At 37.5% G+C, this 17155-nt stretch overlaps 3 protein-coding genes across 3 annotated transcripts; all 3 read right to left on the bottom strand.

Moving 5' to 3' along the window:
- Window positions 1-457: 457 nt before the first annotated feature.
- Window positions 458-6804, bottom strand: IRX1 (cellulose synthase family protein). The gene is made up of 13 exons (XM_021957525.2): window positions 6536-6804; window positions 5873-5949; window positions 5693-5744; window positions 5459-5609; window positions 4439-4705; window positions 3826-4171; window positions 3585-3722; window positions 3090-3215; window positions 2793-3005; window positions 2272-2533; window positions 1984-2183; window positions 1395-1748; window positions 458-1262 (listed from the first exon to the last, which is right to left on the bottom strand). The coding sequence occupies exons 1-13, from the start codon at window positions 6714-6716 to the stop codon at window positions 675-677; spliced, it is 2955 nt and encodes a 984-aa protein (XP_021813217.1). The 5' UTR covers window positions 6717-6804; the 3' UTR covers window positions 458-674.
- A 652-nt stretch (window positions 6805-7456) lies between these two features.
- Window positions 7457-11186, bottom strand: LOC110756131 (Transducin/WD40 repeat-like superfamily protein). Its single transcript, XM_021957524.2, has 11 exons — window positions 10998-11186; window positions 10782-10878; window positions 10641-10702; window positions 10464-10526; window positions 10300-10359; window positions 10122-10178; window positions 9844-9886; window positions 9350-9427; window positions 8304-8616; window positions 8074-8227; window positions 7457-7966 (listed from the first exon to the last, which is right to left on the bottom strand). Exons 1-11 carry the CDS (start codon window positions 11097-11099, stop codon window positions 7877-7879), a joined length of 1119 nt encoding a protein of 372 aa, XP_021813216.2. The 5' UTR covers window positions 11100-11186; the 3' UTR covers window positions 7457-7876.
- Window positions 11187-15672: 4486 nt separating this feature from the next.
- LOC110756120 (uncharacterized) lies at window positions 15673-16544 on the bottom strand. The gene has a single exon (XM_021957512.2). It carries the CDS (start codon window positions 16461-16463, stop codon window positions 15894-15896), a length of 570 nt encoding a protein of 189 aa, XP_021813204.1. The 5' UTR covers window positions 16464-16544; the 3' UTR covers window positions 15673-15893.
- Between the last annotated feature and the right edge of the window lie 611 nt (window positions 16545-17155).

Here is a 17155-nt window from a genome sequence, read left to right as displayed (position 1 = left end):
TTTCTTTATGAAACATTAATTATTAAAATAAAAGGATGCTAGCTTGTATGCAAAGGCTAACAGGTTGAGTGCGTAAATAATAGATAAAACCAAGGGCTTTGTTAAGAGTTATGTGAGAGCACACGTGTACATTGTTTGAAAACATATGAACAATATCCGCTCATGCTATAAATACCAGAAAATGGGTCAACGAGTCAACGCCCGATTTCAACTTTCAAGTTTCAGCAGGCTAAAGATGTAATTAAATAATAAGTTAAGGGCTATCTAAGTCTGACAAATTTCTTTTAAAAATTAGTTTTCCGTTAAAGGCAAAGGCCGAAAGCCCATGGTCTGTATTTGCGTGGCGTCCAGCTCTTTCTTACCCTACGCAATCGAAAAGGGAACAATTAAAAAATATAAAAAGGACCCGACCCGCCCAGGACCCCCAGACCCGCCTAGACCCGCCTAGGCGGCCGAATTGTCGAACACTGGTTTTTACATTGATACTGTGCAGGAATGCTTAATTCTTTACACACTGATTGTCCAAAACCCAGAAGAAAGTAAAAAAGAATCATTACAAATGTTTCTAAACTTAAAAATAAAAAATTTATGATTGGCACTTCCAGAAAGAAGCGAACTTTTGATACTCAGACCTTGAAACTATATAATGAAGCCAAAATCGTGGAAAACTTTGTTTAACAGTCTATGGAGATGCAGCTTTGAGCAAGGGCTGAGCTATCAACTTTGCTGACAAATGGATTGATCTTGACCCAAACAAGAGAGAAGACAGAGGCCAAGAGCACTGACCACAAGACAACAATGGTTGGGGTCCGGTTTTGGCGTCCCATGAGACCTTTCAGGAAGGGATAGAGATGAAGAATCACCCAGAAGGCAAAGAAAACCTTGCCAAAAAGCGGGCCCCAAGCTTCATATCCCTTGTTCAATGCATCAGAAAATCCAGCAACAATGCCAACCATGTTGACAATGAGGAGTGTAGTTGGGGGGATCAAAAGTGTTGTCCATTTGATCATGTAGAGCTCACCAAAATCTGAGTCTTCGGCCTGTTTACTTGTGACAGTGAAGTTGGTATCAATTCCTGCCAGCATTTTTAGAAATCCTTGGAAGACAGCAAAGAGATGGGCTGAGACACCTCCGATCACCCAGAACTGCTCGTTACGCCATATGTCTTCGATGCTCACACCACTCCACCGCAACTCGAGCACACTCGTTACAATGATGGACATGAAGAGACCAAGAAACAAGGCACTTGCCAGGTTTGAAAGCTGAATCAAGTTACAAGAATGATCCACAGTAAGTATTGATGTATCATACGCATGCATAAAAAGATAATTGGTAACACACTATCCTTGCTTTTTCCATGTTAGTCTGAGACAACGAAGGTAAACAAAACTTACTGTTGGTATGATAAATTTTCCTGTGAGAAGGCATATTGCAGGAATTGTGCAGTAAGCTACAAGAGGGAGGGATGTGAAGGGGTAAACAATAGTGTTAATATATGCCAGCCGCTGAAGCCATTTGAGGCGGCCTCCTGCAAACCCGTACCAGAGAGGACAATGTCTACTGAGGAAAATTTCCACAGATCCAAGTGCCCACCTGAGAACTTGGTGCAGTCGATCGGAAAGGTTAATGGGAGCTGACCCTTTGAATGCAGGCCTCAAGGGCATGCAATAAATTGACCTCCATCCACGGCAATGCATCTTGAAACCAGTTAAGATATCCTCAGTGATTGATCCGTATATCCAACCAATCTGAGAAAAAGAGAATATAAAACTGTTTGAGTAAAAGAACACACTGCTTAGTAAATGCAGTACATCTACAACATAGGAGGATTATAGCAAAAGGGCAGCCAAGAATTGATTAGAATGCCACACATTGTTCAAGTTTGCAAGATATGATATCTTCCAGAATAATATTGACACTAGTTTTGGTAAAACTGCAAGAGTCCCATCCATTTGTTTTACATAAGGTGGAATAAAATCCTACCTCTTTTCCCCATGCTGTCTTCTCTTCATAACCACAGCTAATGACATGAATCGCCTCTTTGATCAATGTTGATGGGTTGGAAGATTCGGCAACTCCTCCGTTCTCCATTAGTGTAGACTCTATAAATACAGTTGATAAGCCAAAAGTTTTCTCAAAGCTTGTCTGGGAAATCAGCATTGACCTCTCATACTCATCATAGTCTGCATAAGAAAGCCCAAAATATTTTATATACTGAAAGCTCAACAAACCATTTGTCTATATCCAGTTTCATTGAGTGATTAGACTTACTATCAATCTCCCTGAGGTTGAATATGGCAGCATCAAGCTCCTCTCGTTTTGTATCTCGGTAAGCCTCTGACAGATCTTTAGACGGCTTCTTAGAGGGGCAGCAACAAGAGCAGCAGCCGCACCATGAACAGGAGGATGAGGAAGCCTTGGGTAAGCTGGGCATAGAAGGTGGGCCATAGCCATAAAGGGCTTGCCTATTGAAACAACAACCTGTCCCCACATATACCGGACCTTGAATGCCATCCAGTCCTTTCATGTTAACCTGAAATTAGAGATTTAGAGATTTTCAAAACTATGTTCACAGTTCTTTTCAAACACAGTGTGAATCTCAAGGAGTGTAATGCTAAAATTCTGACTAATGATAAGGCAATGTTCAATTCTTTCTTATATTTATTTTTCTTTTACTTTTAAAAAAGCTTGAATGTTCCAAGTCTTGCATTCCCTTGTAACAGTTTACCTATACAAGGACATTTAAGGTTACTATTAAAATGTGTGGATATGTATGATAGCTTTGAACTCACATCAAAGAAAACCGTATTGCGGTTGGCATATCGGTCACTGCGATCAATGCCATCAAATCTCTGAGGAAACTGCACAAAGCATACTTCTCTACCAACTTGCGGATCCATCAAGAAACACATTGCCTCACGAATTGCCTGGCTGTTGTTAACATAGTGATCGCAGTCAAGGTTGAGGATGTATGGAGCATTTGTGAGAACTGCAGACACCCTTACCTGTATCAAGCCAATCATTCAAGTTTGAGTGAAACTTTATAGTGCTCACATGGATATTATCATTCTTAAAGCATGTATATATACCAGAGCATTTTCAGCACCAGCTTTCTTGTGGTGTGGGTAGCCGGGTCTCTTCTCTCTAGAGACATAAACCAATCGAGGGAGTTCATTTCCCTCAATATCATAGGCACCACTATGTCCAAGGAAAACCTGAGGAGGGTGAAAAAGAGGAGTTATACGTCAAAATCAATTATTTACAATATGATGAAGCGCTGAAAATCTCTTTATAAAGAGACACAACAAGGAGCATGGACTGATAGTTGATGAAAAAACAGTATTCACCAAGGCACTTAAAAAAGAGTATCACTCCAGATGCAAAAGCAAAACGCTTTTCAAAATCTTGGTTGGCCCACATGAACAGAGTGTTTATGTATTACAGGTATCTAAATATATCTCAAGTGAACCTTGTCCAGACTTTTGTTTCGAGCACCGACAAATATTGAACCCCTTAGAGAAGTATGACATTTTCAAAATGGAAAATTTTCAGAAGTTGAACTCAACAAACCATAGGCTGTCTACCTGGATCATGCCAGGATGGTCACGTGAGTTATTTCCTGGCCAAGCTGTTCCATCTTGCATAGTCCATCCGTCTTCTGGTGTTTTTTGAGCCTTTGCTACTAAAGCATTCATTCGCACTTTGAACTCTTCATAATCTCTCTGTAAAAGTTCATGAAGTGATTATTAATGAAAGCTTTCAGCTATCATAATATCATGAGTATTCAGCTGCAACTAAAGGAAGCTTCAACCTTTAGGTACTTACTTTCATTGCTCTGCGTTCCTTCACAAAAGATGGTTGCACTTTGTCCTTCAAGTAGTCAATCTTTTGTGAGAAGTAAAACTCAGGTGCACGTGGTTCAATCGAAAAATTCTTGCAGAATGGAACCCACTTTCTTGCAAATTCAGATGTTTCGGCAAGAGATTCGAAAGTAAGCATTGCAGCACCGTCGTCAGACACATAGCAAGAAACTTTATCGACAGGGTAGTCTACAGCAAGGATAGAAAGCACAGTATTGGCAGTGATCAGAGGTGGTTCTTTCAATGGATCAACTGTACTCACAAAGAAATCCACAGCAGCGAGCTCGGAGGGTTCACCCTCTCTTTCATACCTGGCATGGAAGTTTATACAACCATTTCACATAACATCCAAAAGGAACATTTAAAATGATGTTCAGAATCCAATTCAGAAATTAACAGTTTTTAAAAACATATACTATTCATTTGTACTTTCCTTTCATATTCTTCGGGTTATAAGGTCTCAGAAAACCCTGTGTTTACTCACTAATCATGACATGTAATTATATGAAGGTTTGAAACATCAACTGACTAGTGTTGGACCAGGTTGAAGCATAAGAAATCCAGCTATAAATATATACCTGGCAGATAACCTGTCAGTAAATGTAGTCCTATTAACTGGATACCACTTGGGAAACTGATCCAACACCCAAGAAAAAGCGAACCAGATCTCACATATGATAGAAGTGAGCCAGAGACCATAAGCACTGTCAACAGGATTTGTCACTCGATAATGGAAGAAAAGGGCAAGAATGATCAACCGCATAATTATTACAACTCTGTATGGTGTGATTTTGTTAGGTGGAAGTGGAATGATAGTTGAAAGTGGTTCCGCAGCGTCTGGTGAACTGCAAAGAAGGCCATAAGTCAAATAACACACAAGAAAAAGCATCAAATGCTACATATGAATCTGATTTGAACACATCCAAATTCGTACATGCATCGTATTGGTTCTTTTCCTTTCTTTAGAAAATTAGACTCTGAAACTTCCCAAAACATTGATATAATCATTTCATTAACTGTGTATATGAACCATTTTCACGATACTGATATAAAAGATATGAAACAGAATGTCCTGTGTAAAACCTGATTGTGTCTCTCTATCCCCAAGCATGGAATATAACTGATAAATCATAGATCTAACTTGCAAAAGTTAGCATCCAAACCCAAAACAAAGAACCTATAGGTAATGGATGGAAAGGCAGATGATTTATATTTTGAGATGTAAGCTTGGATTACCCCATGTGGGATTTTTACATCTCAACATAACTCATAGACAAGCCTATAGAATGAATGCTCCTCTCTTTTCTTGTATCCAACATTTGGAATGGCAGGATAACTATAATGGAAATAGAACATCATCCCAACCCGAAATAACAGTGTATGTAGAAATTCCATCTCATCTAAGCCTAAACACATAAATGTTTCCTTTCATGAACACATGAATGTTTGAATGAGATAGAGAAATTTTGGAAAAGAATCTAAAAACAGACCCTACATCAGAAAACTAGCACTGCAATGCCCTTTTATTTTTGAAAGGGCTTTATCTTCTTTCTTGTATAGCATCTTATATAAATCACCCAAGTTTTAATTGTACTTACTGGTTCTCTGTCATCTGCTGCTCAGGTGGAATTTGAGCCACTTTTTCCTCCTTAGGTGCACCCTTTTTCTTCTTGCTCTTTTTATCCTTTTTATCCTTCCAACTCTCTACTCTATTCTTCCAAATTGGATTCCCATATTCATCATTTAATTCTTCAAAGATAACAAAATAAGATAATTATCAAAAAAATGAGACAAGGGGACTAAATCATGCAGGAAAAAGAAATATGACTTACCACTATCCACTGCAGACACATTGCTGACGTGCCTAGCATGAATTCCGATCTCCTGCTTAAACAAATATAAAAATTAGCAAGCTGTAAGAAATCTAATATTCTTAAGTATAAACAAAATACTATCTCATTCTACTTAAAGTACCTATAAATTACAGAATTGCAGAAACCTTTGTTTCATACCTGAGAATTATCCAGGTGAGCTGCCATTGTGGATCGAGTGCCTGAAACCTTTGTTTCATCATCTGCCAGTGAGTTCTCTGAAGAATTTTACAAACCATTATATAGCTTAGAAATCATGAAAGCTACCAATTTTAGTACGTAACAAGCTGTAAAAAAGATACATATCAATCAAGACCAAATGAACCCATTTTTCAATCTCCTTCCAAAAACTATTTTAACTGCTTAAAAGTTAAAAAGGCATAATTTCAGAACTTCTCCAACTTTATGCGTAGTTTGGTTTTATACTCTCCTTGCATAATTTCTAAATCCAAATAGCACTTAGGGGAACCAAACCTCGCATACCTTGCACAAGATTAACTTGCCCAAATCAGCATAAGAGAAAGAAAAGGTCTGATTTTGATCCCCCGTCAAGTGCATGTGAACTTAATCACTATCCTAAAAAGTTGTTATGATGTCATCAACCAAACTATTTCTATAACTTACAGGTATATAATTTCCAATTATACATATGATTGTCACAGGGTGTTGCCACTACGCACTAATGGTGGTAAACTAAATTGTGAGCCTCAAAAAGTAAAAGCATCATATTGGAAAAATCCAAGTAAAACACATATACTAAAGCATCTGAAAATATAGACATAGATCAGAGAAATCCAAGTATACCATCATAATAGGGAGTGCCACACCGCAAGCAAGCTTTACGCCCCTCCTTGATATCCAAATCAAAACAAGTCTTGCAAACAGGGAAATTACATTCATGGCAAGCCACAAAAACCTCCCCATTGGCATCAAGCCCCACTTGTTCACCACAGGTGTTGCATAGAGGAATCCCAGACTGCATCATTTTGACAATATTGGTGTTTCCTTAATTTCCTTGGAAACCCAATACCTTAAGCCTGAAAGGGGTCTCACTCTTCTTCCCAATCTAGGTCTTGTTGCTGGTTTTATACGAATTACCCAAACCCCATTTTTGAAATGGTGAGAAGGAGGTGGAGTATGGTGGTTGGAAGGGTGTGGAAGTTGGGGTGTTGGTGTCATTGTATCTGCAGAGAGAGAGAGATGGGAAGCTACCTCTTTCTTTCTTTTGTTTTTCCTAAAAGAAAAAAGATTTGAAATTTTTGCGGGAAGTCTAAGGAAGGTTTCGGTTGGGCAAGGTACATCCTTAACTAACCAACGTCTGTTATCTTTCCCACCAAAAACCCAAGAAGAAGAGTGCAGCTGTCTCTCTTTTATAATCTGTAGTCCCCAAATAAAGGCCCTACAAGCTTGCCTTATAAAATGGGCCTCAACGTTTGAATTGGCCATTATGATTAAGAATGATGGTCATAAGTCACAGAGGCAACAACATGGTGAATTTGTCACACGTTTATGAAAGAATCGGCAACGTTCTGTCTTTCTAGTTTCTACTTTGGAATATATAAGCAGAAAGAAAAATGAAAGATACTATAAATCGGATAGAAAAATTTAACTTCAAATTTTGTGGGAATTGCTCAATTAACTCATTACATAAATGGCTTCGAACCTGCAGAATCAATGGGTAAAATGTTCTTAAGTTAATATAGAATCCATAATTACAGCTTTAAATTCTTAAGAAAAATGGCCTTTTCAATTATATTTGGATAAACATTTTCTTCATAAACACCAATATCAATATGGAGTTCACAATTTTGTGTTTAAGACATACCAACAAAAACTCCAAAAACAAAACAAATAACAGGCGATCCCAGCAGTGACATGATAGAGAGTTGCAGACTAGCATCTGATTTCCCAACTTAACACAAGTAGAAAACTTCTACAAATCATGGGATACAGGGGTGAACGAACCCTTAAAAGTGCATCAAGCTGATTATGGCGATCAAGGATTGCATCAAGCTGATTTTGGCGATCAAGGATTGCATCGTTCAAGGCACAAAATGCAAAGAGTAGACAAGTTTTCCTAGAGCCAGAATGAGTTTGCCACACGAGACTATAAGCTTCTATATTCAATGATACCGCAGCTTTAATCTAGGCAACAGAATAGACCTTTACCACCTTAGTTGTATCACAAACAACTAGGTTTTCCATATCAGCCGGAGTAGTACAGAGCCAATTGACCTGCAAAGGCATTAACTCCATGATCAGAAGCTTCACATAAAATGACATGGAAACAAGCAAGAAACTGAAGTTCAAGCAGTGGTGGTGAAGATGCAACGATAACTCACTTTTTTGCTGAGGTTGATATTCAAATGTAGAAGATCACTGCTGCTGATTGTCTGTCCCGCATCAAGACACTTGGTCCAATCCCAGACCTTTACCAACTTATCATTTCCACCTGAAATTATAAATCTTCCTCTATCCCCAAACAACGAAAATGCCCTGAAAAATACATACTAGTCAATAAATGAATTAAGTTTCCTTGCACTGCATTTAAGTCTATTAGACTATTACTCACACACAAGAGACTGCAGCAGTATGACCGCCTGATGAGTAATCCAAATGCAACCTTTTCCATCCATTTTGATCTGGGATTTCCTTTTCTTTTGATCTTGATTGAGATCCTTTCTGAGGTTTTCTAGAACCTTTTGACCTCATGGTAGCAAGTTCAGCTTCTATATTAATCACATCAACTGCACCATCACCCCTAGCCACAACACAAACCTTGTCTGATTTGTCTAACATATCAATTTCTGGAACTGCTATTGCGTGAACAAAAGCAGGATTGAAACACTGTTCCTTGCCATCACCATTATTTGCGTCAGACAAGCCTGCAGTGAAGAATAGAAAGCAAGATTTGTACAGAAGATCAATCCAACCACTGAACCACATTGATTTTCATCTGTTCTTATAAAAGATAAAATCATCAAATGGTCATCTTTTTAGGAGCAAAGTAAAGTGCATCAACATGTCGAGAGGATTGAGAGGCTTTGGTTCTAAACTTCTAACTTTCATGTTAAATTATTGTGTGCACAGCCTGTCCAATCACCTGCAGCTGCAAAGATGCATGCATTTTTTTGCCCTAGATATTTTAAACTTTTGAGCGTATATGCATGCATGCACGTGCATGCGTGGCTCTATACACCTTGAACCTTCGATTACTCAAGGTCAAAGTTTCTCCTAGCCTACCACAAGCTTATCAGTTCCTGCTCTATCTCCAACTTCGTAGACCACACACTTCACACCTGGTTATATGGCCTAAACATATTCAGAATGCTACGGGACAGAGATCTACTCTTATGTATCTTATAGACCAGAAAATCAATAAAAAAATTTCTACAAAGGTTCTCCAGTACTTGAAAGAGTATGAAATAAAAATGGAAAAAAAATAAAACATATTTTGCCCCAAGCAATGCAAAGTGGCAAACTCTGTAGGTAAGGAATTCATGTTCCAATGAATTGCTGAAGTGGAAACAATTCCAACTTTGATTAAATGTAATAAGAGCTATGAAAAGCAACCAATATGCAGAGAAAGTTATAGATTACAAAAGATAGATGCTTTACCAAAATTCATAATTTTGTTAGGGCGCCCCTTGGAAAAATCCCACATCACAAGCTTTGAATCAAGACCTCCAGTGATAACTGCCCAAGATACCCCAAGACAGAAGTTGGCAGTCAATTATCTGTGAGTAGAAAGAGATAAACGTTTTACTGGATTCTTCAAGAAACTCACACTGATATGACATCTATGCTCTATGTACCTTGTTCAAGTATATCCTAAAGATACCCAACAGTGGACTCACAATACAGCTAAGATTTGTATATGTTAGCACATAATCAAAACATGATAAGAGACACTCAAAGCTTCGTTGAAATTACCATGATAGATGAAAAATGCTTAACATGAAGGGATGGCCTTCGTTTTAGAATGTGCCAACTAATATTCAATGATTTCAACATGCTGAATTGATATATTTCAGGCATATTTTAAACCAGGAACCATCAGCACAATTGATGGTAGAGAGAGAGAGAGGGCAAGGAAAATCTTATAGATATACCTTCCCACGGTCTCCAAGGAAGAAATTGCACGCTGCTACAAATCTGTGTGTAGTATATAGTTAAGGTGACGGAAATAGAAGGGAAGGATAGCAAAGAATTCAAGGGAAAGGATCATGCTTGGAAGGAAGCAATTGGAATTTAACAAAATAAAGAAGGAAAATAAAAAGATATGCAGCAGAGTATTTTGTTGATAGCCAACCATGAGTCACATAATTTGAAGAAGAACAAAAAGGGAAGTGCTTAAATGATTAAAAATAAAAAATAAAAAAAAGGATACACTTGTATGGCCAGCTCTTAATGTTTTGTAAATGCGTTTCTGACAAATGTCAATAATCTGCCACAGTGATTACAGTCAGCAGCTGAAATTACAAACTACATACATTATGAGATAGATAACAGATTATATATGAACTGCAAAAACTGCAAAAACTGCAAAATGGGTAATAAGGAGTGACCTTAATTTCACCGCCATCATCCGTAGCAGCAAGAAAAGAAGACTTAGAGTTGCATGCAATCTACATAGAGTAGACAAACATACATGCAGATAAGCTCCAGAAAATGGGTAGCTAAGTTTAAGTTAATTAAGCAATCAAAACCAAGTCTACCTGAATACTGATACCTGATTTATCTCCTCTTTATTATAATCATAACTCTCCAATGGCTTCCATGAGCAAGAACTCCCCTTCAAAATGGAAAAAAAAAAAAAAAAAAAAAACTTTATAAGCATTGAACAAGTAAAAATATAAAAAACACTCAAACAGAGAGAGGAGAGAGAGGAGAGAGAGGAGATGATTACCAGACGCACATCAAAGCTCTTGACTTGCTTCTCAGATGAAACAAATATCATATTTTCATTTCCTGAGCCAACCCACAAAATTCAATTTGCAAACTTTTCATTCTAAACATATATGTGAAACATAATCATATATATCATTACCTGGCCTGAAACATAATGATGAAACGGGTTCCTCTCCCACCTCCATAATATCTATCACATCTTTGCATCGCATATCAAACCAGCAAACGCAGCCATCCTGAATATACAACATGAACACCAAGCTCTATTTAATTTCAACACGAAAGTACCCAATTTTCCATAAAATGTAAACAAACCATAATTTTGATTTTTTTCAAATTTCCTCCATAACCATACCTCTCCGGCAGTGGCGACGAGGCCAGGGGTAGCAACAGAGGCCATGCAACACGTGGCAGTGGCCTTGTGGCCCCTCAGCCGCCTTGGTTTTAGGTCCGTCATCTCCTCCTTCACCTTTCCTCACTCTCTTCGTTTTGGTCTTTCGTCATCAGACATGTTGTACGCAGAGAAGTTGGATTGGTGGGTGGCGGCGATTCTCTTTAGGTCGGGTTTGGTTTACCGCCAAATCAAGCCCAGTCCAATATATACTTGGGCCCAGCCCAGAGGTAATATCAGGGCAACCTCAAGTCTTCTTCTTTTTCCTCTTCTAAATACACCCAACAATTTGATCAGTGCAGGGCCTTGTTTGGTAGGCCTCACTAGACTGGACTGGACAAAATAATACTTCAAATCCATGTTTGGTTTAAGGCTGGACTAACTTAAATGAGACTATATAGCCCAAACAGTAAAAAAAGGGCTCACTCGCCCTTCTAATATAGTGCGGCCGAAAATGGGTTCGCTAAATAGCGCTCTCGCTGAATAGAACAAGCGAGTCCGACACAACGCAAACCAGTTTCTTCTTCTTCTTGTCCTGCTTCGTGATATCTTGGTTCAGTGTGTATCGACTCTGCCACACAATTCTTCCATTGACCTTCACGACGGATTTGATTGCAGGAGTGAGAAGCACTTGAAATATTTCTCCATTCTGAGGGCGCCATCCTTGTCGGTCTTGATTGCAAGAGTGAATTTCTTGTTTCTGATGATGCTTTTAGGCCACCTGAAATTACAGAGCCTATGAATGCTGTGAACAACATGGTCATCAACCAATTGAACGACTCTGTTTGTACTTGAAGTGGGCTTTGTCGGTTTTCAATCGTGGATATCAGCGACATCGCAAATTCCTGAACCCAAATGCACGAAAGGTTTGCTTGTTTCTTTGTCTTATTTTGTTGCCATTATTGCTGGTTCAGAGTCCATTGGTTTTGTTCATAAGATTCATAGGTTTCAATCTTTGAAGAATTGGGTTTGGGGCTTAATGCTTCTGGTGTTGGGCAAAAGTCCATAGCACAACATGCATTCCAACTGTTTGCTAAAATGTGGCACTCAGTTGGGTTATGCAATGGGGTGGTAATGCAATTCTTGATTTTGATCTTGGCTACCACATGGGCATTCGAGACAAAGGTAGTGGTGAGTTTCTCAAGAGTTGCTTCATTGGAGGACTAATGACATGCTTAGTCATTGGTTTGGCACCAAAACATGCCAAATTTTAGTCTTTTTTGCGGTTGTGTTGAGTAGTCTAGCTTATCTATTAGATAACGTGTCCCCTTTTTTTGTGGTTGTGTTGAGTAGTCATCGGTTCGTCACATTACATTAGTCATATATGTGATATGAATCATACACTTTGTGCTTTTGAACATTCAAATTGAGATAGATGTTTTTTGTATGTCTGCAATTGACATTGACTTTTAAGCCTTACATGAGTTTGTTGATTTTGATTTTTTGGTCTCTTACAATCCGGATTCAGGTGTTTTTAGATGGAGTGGAAATCTAAAGAAATGTAGGCCTCACTGAAGATCAAAGCAATAAGAAGTAAAGTTTTATCTTGTTATGTTCAGTATTCAATTACTTTCCATGGACGGTCATCATTGACTAGGTTTCTAATTTATATTGTTAGCTTTGCCTGATGAAATGTAATCACATACTTAAGATAGATTTTTTCATTTTTTTTCACTTTGGTAGGTGGCTTTTTGTGATTGAAGAAGACATCAAGGGCTTGCATTGCTTGCACTTGTATTTTGGCAATGATTGAAACTTTTGGATCATGACTTCTGAAGAGAACTAGCAAAATACTAGACTTATGCTAGTTACAATTAGGCCCAAGAATTAGTCGTTTGTAAGGACAAATGAGAGTAAATTTGTATTCCACTTATATTGTGAAATGAAATTTTCCTACATGGGTATTGATTTTTATTATTTATTCTTGAATGGGTGTTGAAATTTACATATATAATGGCATTCAAAAATTGCTATGAATGGGCTTGATGGCATTTTTGGAATGCTTTCTTTGTTGATTTGTTAGGACTTTGTGGAGAAATTCTAACTTTGAATCTACATGTAAATTTGGTATCTAGAAAGTATGTTCATAGTTTTAAGATATGTTCATAGTTTTAAGATCTTATTAAATTACATTTAATTATCTAAAAATTATTATATTTAAATATTTAAATAATTATTTTTTAGTCCGACACAGCACCAAACATAGGTCTTCACTATTTTGACACTCCAGCTTCTTAGTCCGATGCAGCACCAAACGTAGGTCAGTACTTAATCCAGCTTAGGCCAATCTTAGCTAATCCGAGACAGTCCCAGGATTTAGTCCAGTCCATGACAGTCCGCCGTACCAAACGACCCCCCAATACTCAAGAGAAAACTTCAAAGAGAAATGCTAGCAACCTTCTCTCTAACCTTCTCCTTTGGACCTTCTCCCCTCTTTGCTTGACATGTGTCATTCTCTCTACACTTAAAACAATGCCATGAATATATTATACAAGCTAACTTTTGCTTTCCAAGTTTACCCTTATTACATGTATTCAATTTATCCAAAAAAAATTCTCAACTTTTTTACCATCTTATTATTATTATTTTTTTATAAAGAAAATATCTGTTTTTTTTTATAAAAAAAGAGAGGAAATGTCCCCTTTTTTTTTTAACGTCAAGTTTAGACTTTTTATAAAAAAAATCTAAACCCTTTGTGTTTTATAAATAAAATTAAAAAAAAGGGACATTTCCTCTTTTAAGAAAAAAAGCACATATTTTCTTTAAAAAAATAATTTACGTTAAAAAAAGATTAATAAGATGGTAAGAAAGTTGTGAATTTTTTTTGGATAAATTGAATACATGTAATAAGGGTAAACTCGGAAAGCAAAAGTTAGCATGTATAATATATTAAGAATACTGCTAAACTAACTCTAAAATTAACTGAGTACACCCTATGATCTAAGTACACCCTAATATTTAAATCAAAATATAAAATTAACTAAGTTTACCCTATTTAACTTCCAAAAATACCCCCATTACATCCTAATACACCATTATAAAACTTAAAACAGCTTTGTTTATATATATATACACTCAAATCTGCTTTTTGTATGCATTGGTGCAGAATGATGGAGTCCTGAAGATGAGGAAACTGGAAAAAACTTGTTCTGAAGGCTATTGAAGAATCGGGCATAGCATATGATGAAGCCAAACTCAGTGATACAATGATCTGCTTGATCACAAGGTTTGCCTATCCAATGTTTATTTAGTACCTTCAATTAAATGGTATCTATTGATCTTGACTCCACCTTTACATTATTATTTTTAATCATATTACTTGTTTGGTGCCAGATCAATTCAAGCTCCATATTTAAAGTTGAGAACAAGCATAAGCATGTTGATTTGGAGGCCAAGGATTAAAATACAGTGTGAAGTGGAGTAACTGGGAATCACACTGTAGTGTCACCTTTAAATTTGCAGCGTTGTTGGCCTTGGTTGGCTGGAACCTCATTCAAATTCAGAATCAAATGCAGATGGTTGGCTGGAACCTTTTTTTGTATGCGGAGTCACAAGTCTAGGACTCATATTTGTTCTTCTGTTTGAAAATTTTTCAGAAGAAATATCATCATTATCATTAATTCTGCAATTCTATATGAATGAGACAGACATTGTGATGGTTGTCTCATAGTACAAGATCCATTCTTAACTTACCTATTTCTGGACACATTTATTAATCCAACTTGGCTTTATGGTTGGTCCCTCCCTAATCATTCATTTATTATTATTATTAAGGTTAACAAACAAACCAAAAAAAAAAAATCCAATTTGGTTGAACATGGTGAGTAGTGTGTACTTCTTATTTTTTTAGGGTAGGGTGTACTTATTAAAATTACATTTGTTTCACAATTCAATATATCCCTTTTGGTCATTTTATATCAGGGTAAATTAGTAATTCAATAAATAGTTTGATAGTAGGGTGTACTCAGTTAATTTTAGGGTTCATTTAGCAACACTCTATATTAATGGCATTGTTTTAAGTGTAGAGAGAATGACACATGTCAAACAAAGAGGGGAGAAAGTCCAAAGGAGAAGGTTAGAGAGAAGGTTGCTAGCATTCCCCGACTTCTAAAACTGATAAAAACAAAAAATTTAACTTTGATTGACAAGTTGCAGATGGTTGATGGATTATGTTCTGCCTTTATTCACTTCTGCCAAAAGTTTAAAGCAGAAAGTTGCATTTTTTTTTATTGGACGACATGGGCTGCACTGTAGTAGAATAGTCAGCCTAGCTATAGGGATAGATAGTCAATGGGTCTATTATATGCATGTGAACCCCTCTGGTTTTTTCTGAACACTTACTTGCATAAGTTGACATGACACAAAACTTTCCCTGTGAGTTCTTATTTTGGATTTTTTTGGTACTGAAGTTTCCCAGCAATGGGTTTTTTTCTGCTAAATAAGCGAAGCTTTGGTTTGTCATTCAACATTTTGCAAGGTGCACATAGCGGAGACTATAGAGAACTAGGAGGAAGCTGACCCTGAAAGTTCCTAACTTGCCTTCACATTTCAACTTCATGTAGAGTCATCTGACACATATTAAATTGACATAATTAAAGAATGAAATCCGAAAAACAGAGAAGAAGAGGAAACAGCAAAATGCTTTATTCAGTTGGAATTAAATTAAAATACCATTAATCAGAATCAGATATCAGATCATTACATTGTCAAGGGCATGCCCAGATCAGACAACAGAATTAGTCGCATATGAGAGAGAGAGAGAGAGAGAGAGAGAGAGAGAGAGAGAGAGAGAGAGAGAAGCAAAGGTGAGATTAGTGTTCTTCAGGTCTATAATTAGACAATCCTAGAAGCTGGTTAATTTCATCTGACAGTGCATGCAACAGCATAAGCCCATGACTTGAGATGCTCTTTCATGGCCATATTATCACTGATTGAAGGCATTGTATTGTTCTGACATTGTTGATTATACCCACAATTTCCCTCAACCATCCAATTAGAGGACGACCAAGACCCAGAAATCACCTCCTTCACATGATCATCCAAACCCAACTCATCAAGCTCTCCAAGAATCTTTCTCCTGTGTCTCTGCTGCTGCACACTTCTCTTGCTCCTCCTCCTCCTCCTCCTACTCTTTTCCTTCTCTGTTGACCTTGGACTTGGAGAATAATAATATTCCACCACTTCCATATCAAGCTTCAAACTTTCTGGTTCTTCACATTTTGGGCACAATGGAACTGACATTTGAGCCTCTGGTGGGGAGTTTTTCTGCTGATTTTGAGCAATTGGTGACATGGGTTTGGAGCACTCTTCCTTGACAGGTTCTTCAACAGGCTCAATTGGACCCAAAATTGTAGCTCTTGAAGAGATGAAGACATTACTGAAAAACCAGAGAGAGTCCATGGTCTCCTCCATGACCCGTGAACCGTCCATGAAGAAGAACAACAACACTGGGTCAAGGAAGGAGCAGACTGCAGAGCTTTGTACTTGGCGACTGCAGCTTCTATTTGGAAGGACCCTCCCTCGTGAATCTTTTCGGCAAAGCAAATATTCTCTCATTCTATGTCATATCATATTACTAAACTAGCCTTCCACACCTACGAGATTCTGTGAAGAATCTTAAGGGTAATTCGGTCTGGGAGCAAAAAAACAGTGGGCAGTAGACAGTGGGCGGTGTGTTTACGTTGGGATACTGCGACGGGCCCAGTCAATGAGTACCCAACGGTCCAAAAACAACGTGAAAGCGATATGATTACTTTATATAATTTAATTTCGACGATTTCTTTTTGGGAAAATCTAAAATACTAAAGTGTATTGGAACTTTTAGCAAAATTTTGTTTATTGATTGACCTTTGAGTTTTCACAACGTATACTATCGATCCCATACCACATTAGGATGTAGGAAATTGTGTTCATGCAGGTGATGCCTCATTAATAATTAATTGCGTACAATTAATCAATTAGTCAATTGCTTTGCTATGGAGTTTATTTGTGTTTAACTCTTTTAATGAGCTAGCTCCTCAAAATTTGTCATGTGTACGAGTGTAAGCACGATACCTTTTTTTGAAAAATCGATACTTTAATTATTCTGTAGAAGGAGGAGAATTGAACTTGAGCGTAAATAA

Source organism: Prunus avium, chromosome 4, assembly GCF_965620075.1.
Source record: "Prunus avium chromosome 4, drPruAviu1.hap1.1, whole genome shotgun sequence".
Taxonomy (NCBI): Eukaryota; Viridiplantae; Streptophyta; class Magnoliopsida; order Rosales; family Rosaceae; genus Prunus; species Prunus avium.
Note: the sequence above shows the minus strand (reverse complement) of the source record. Positions and strands in the feature narration are given on the sequence as shown.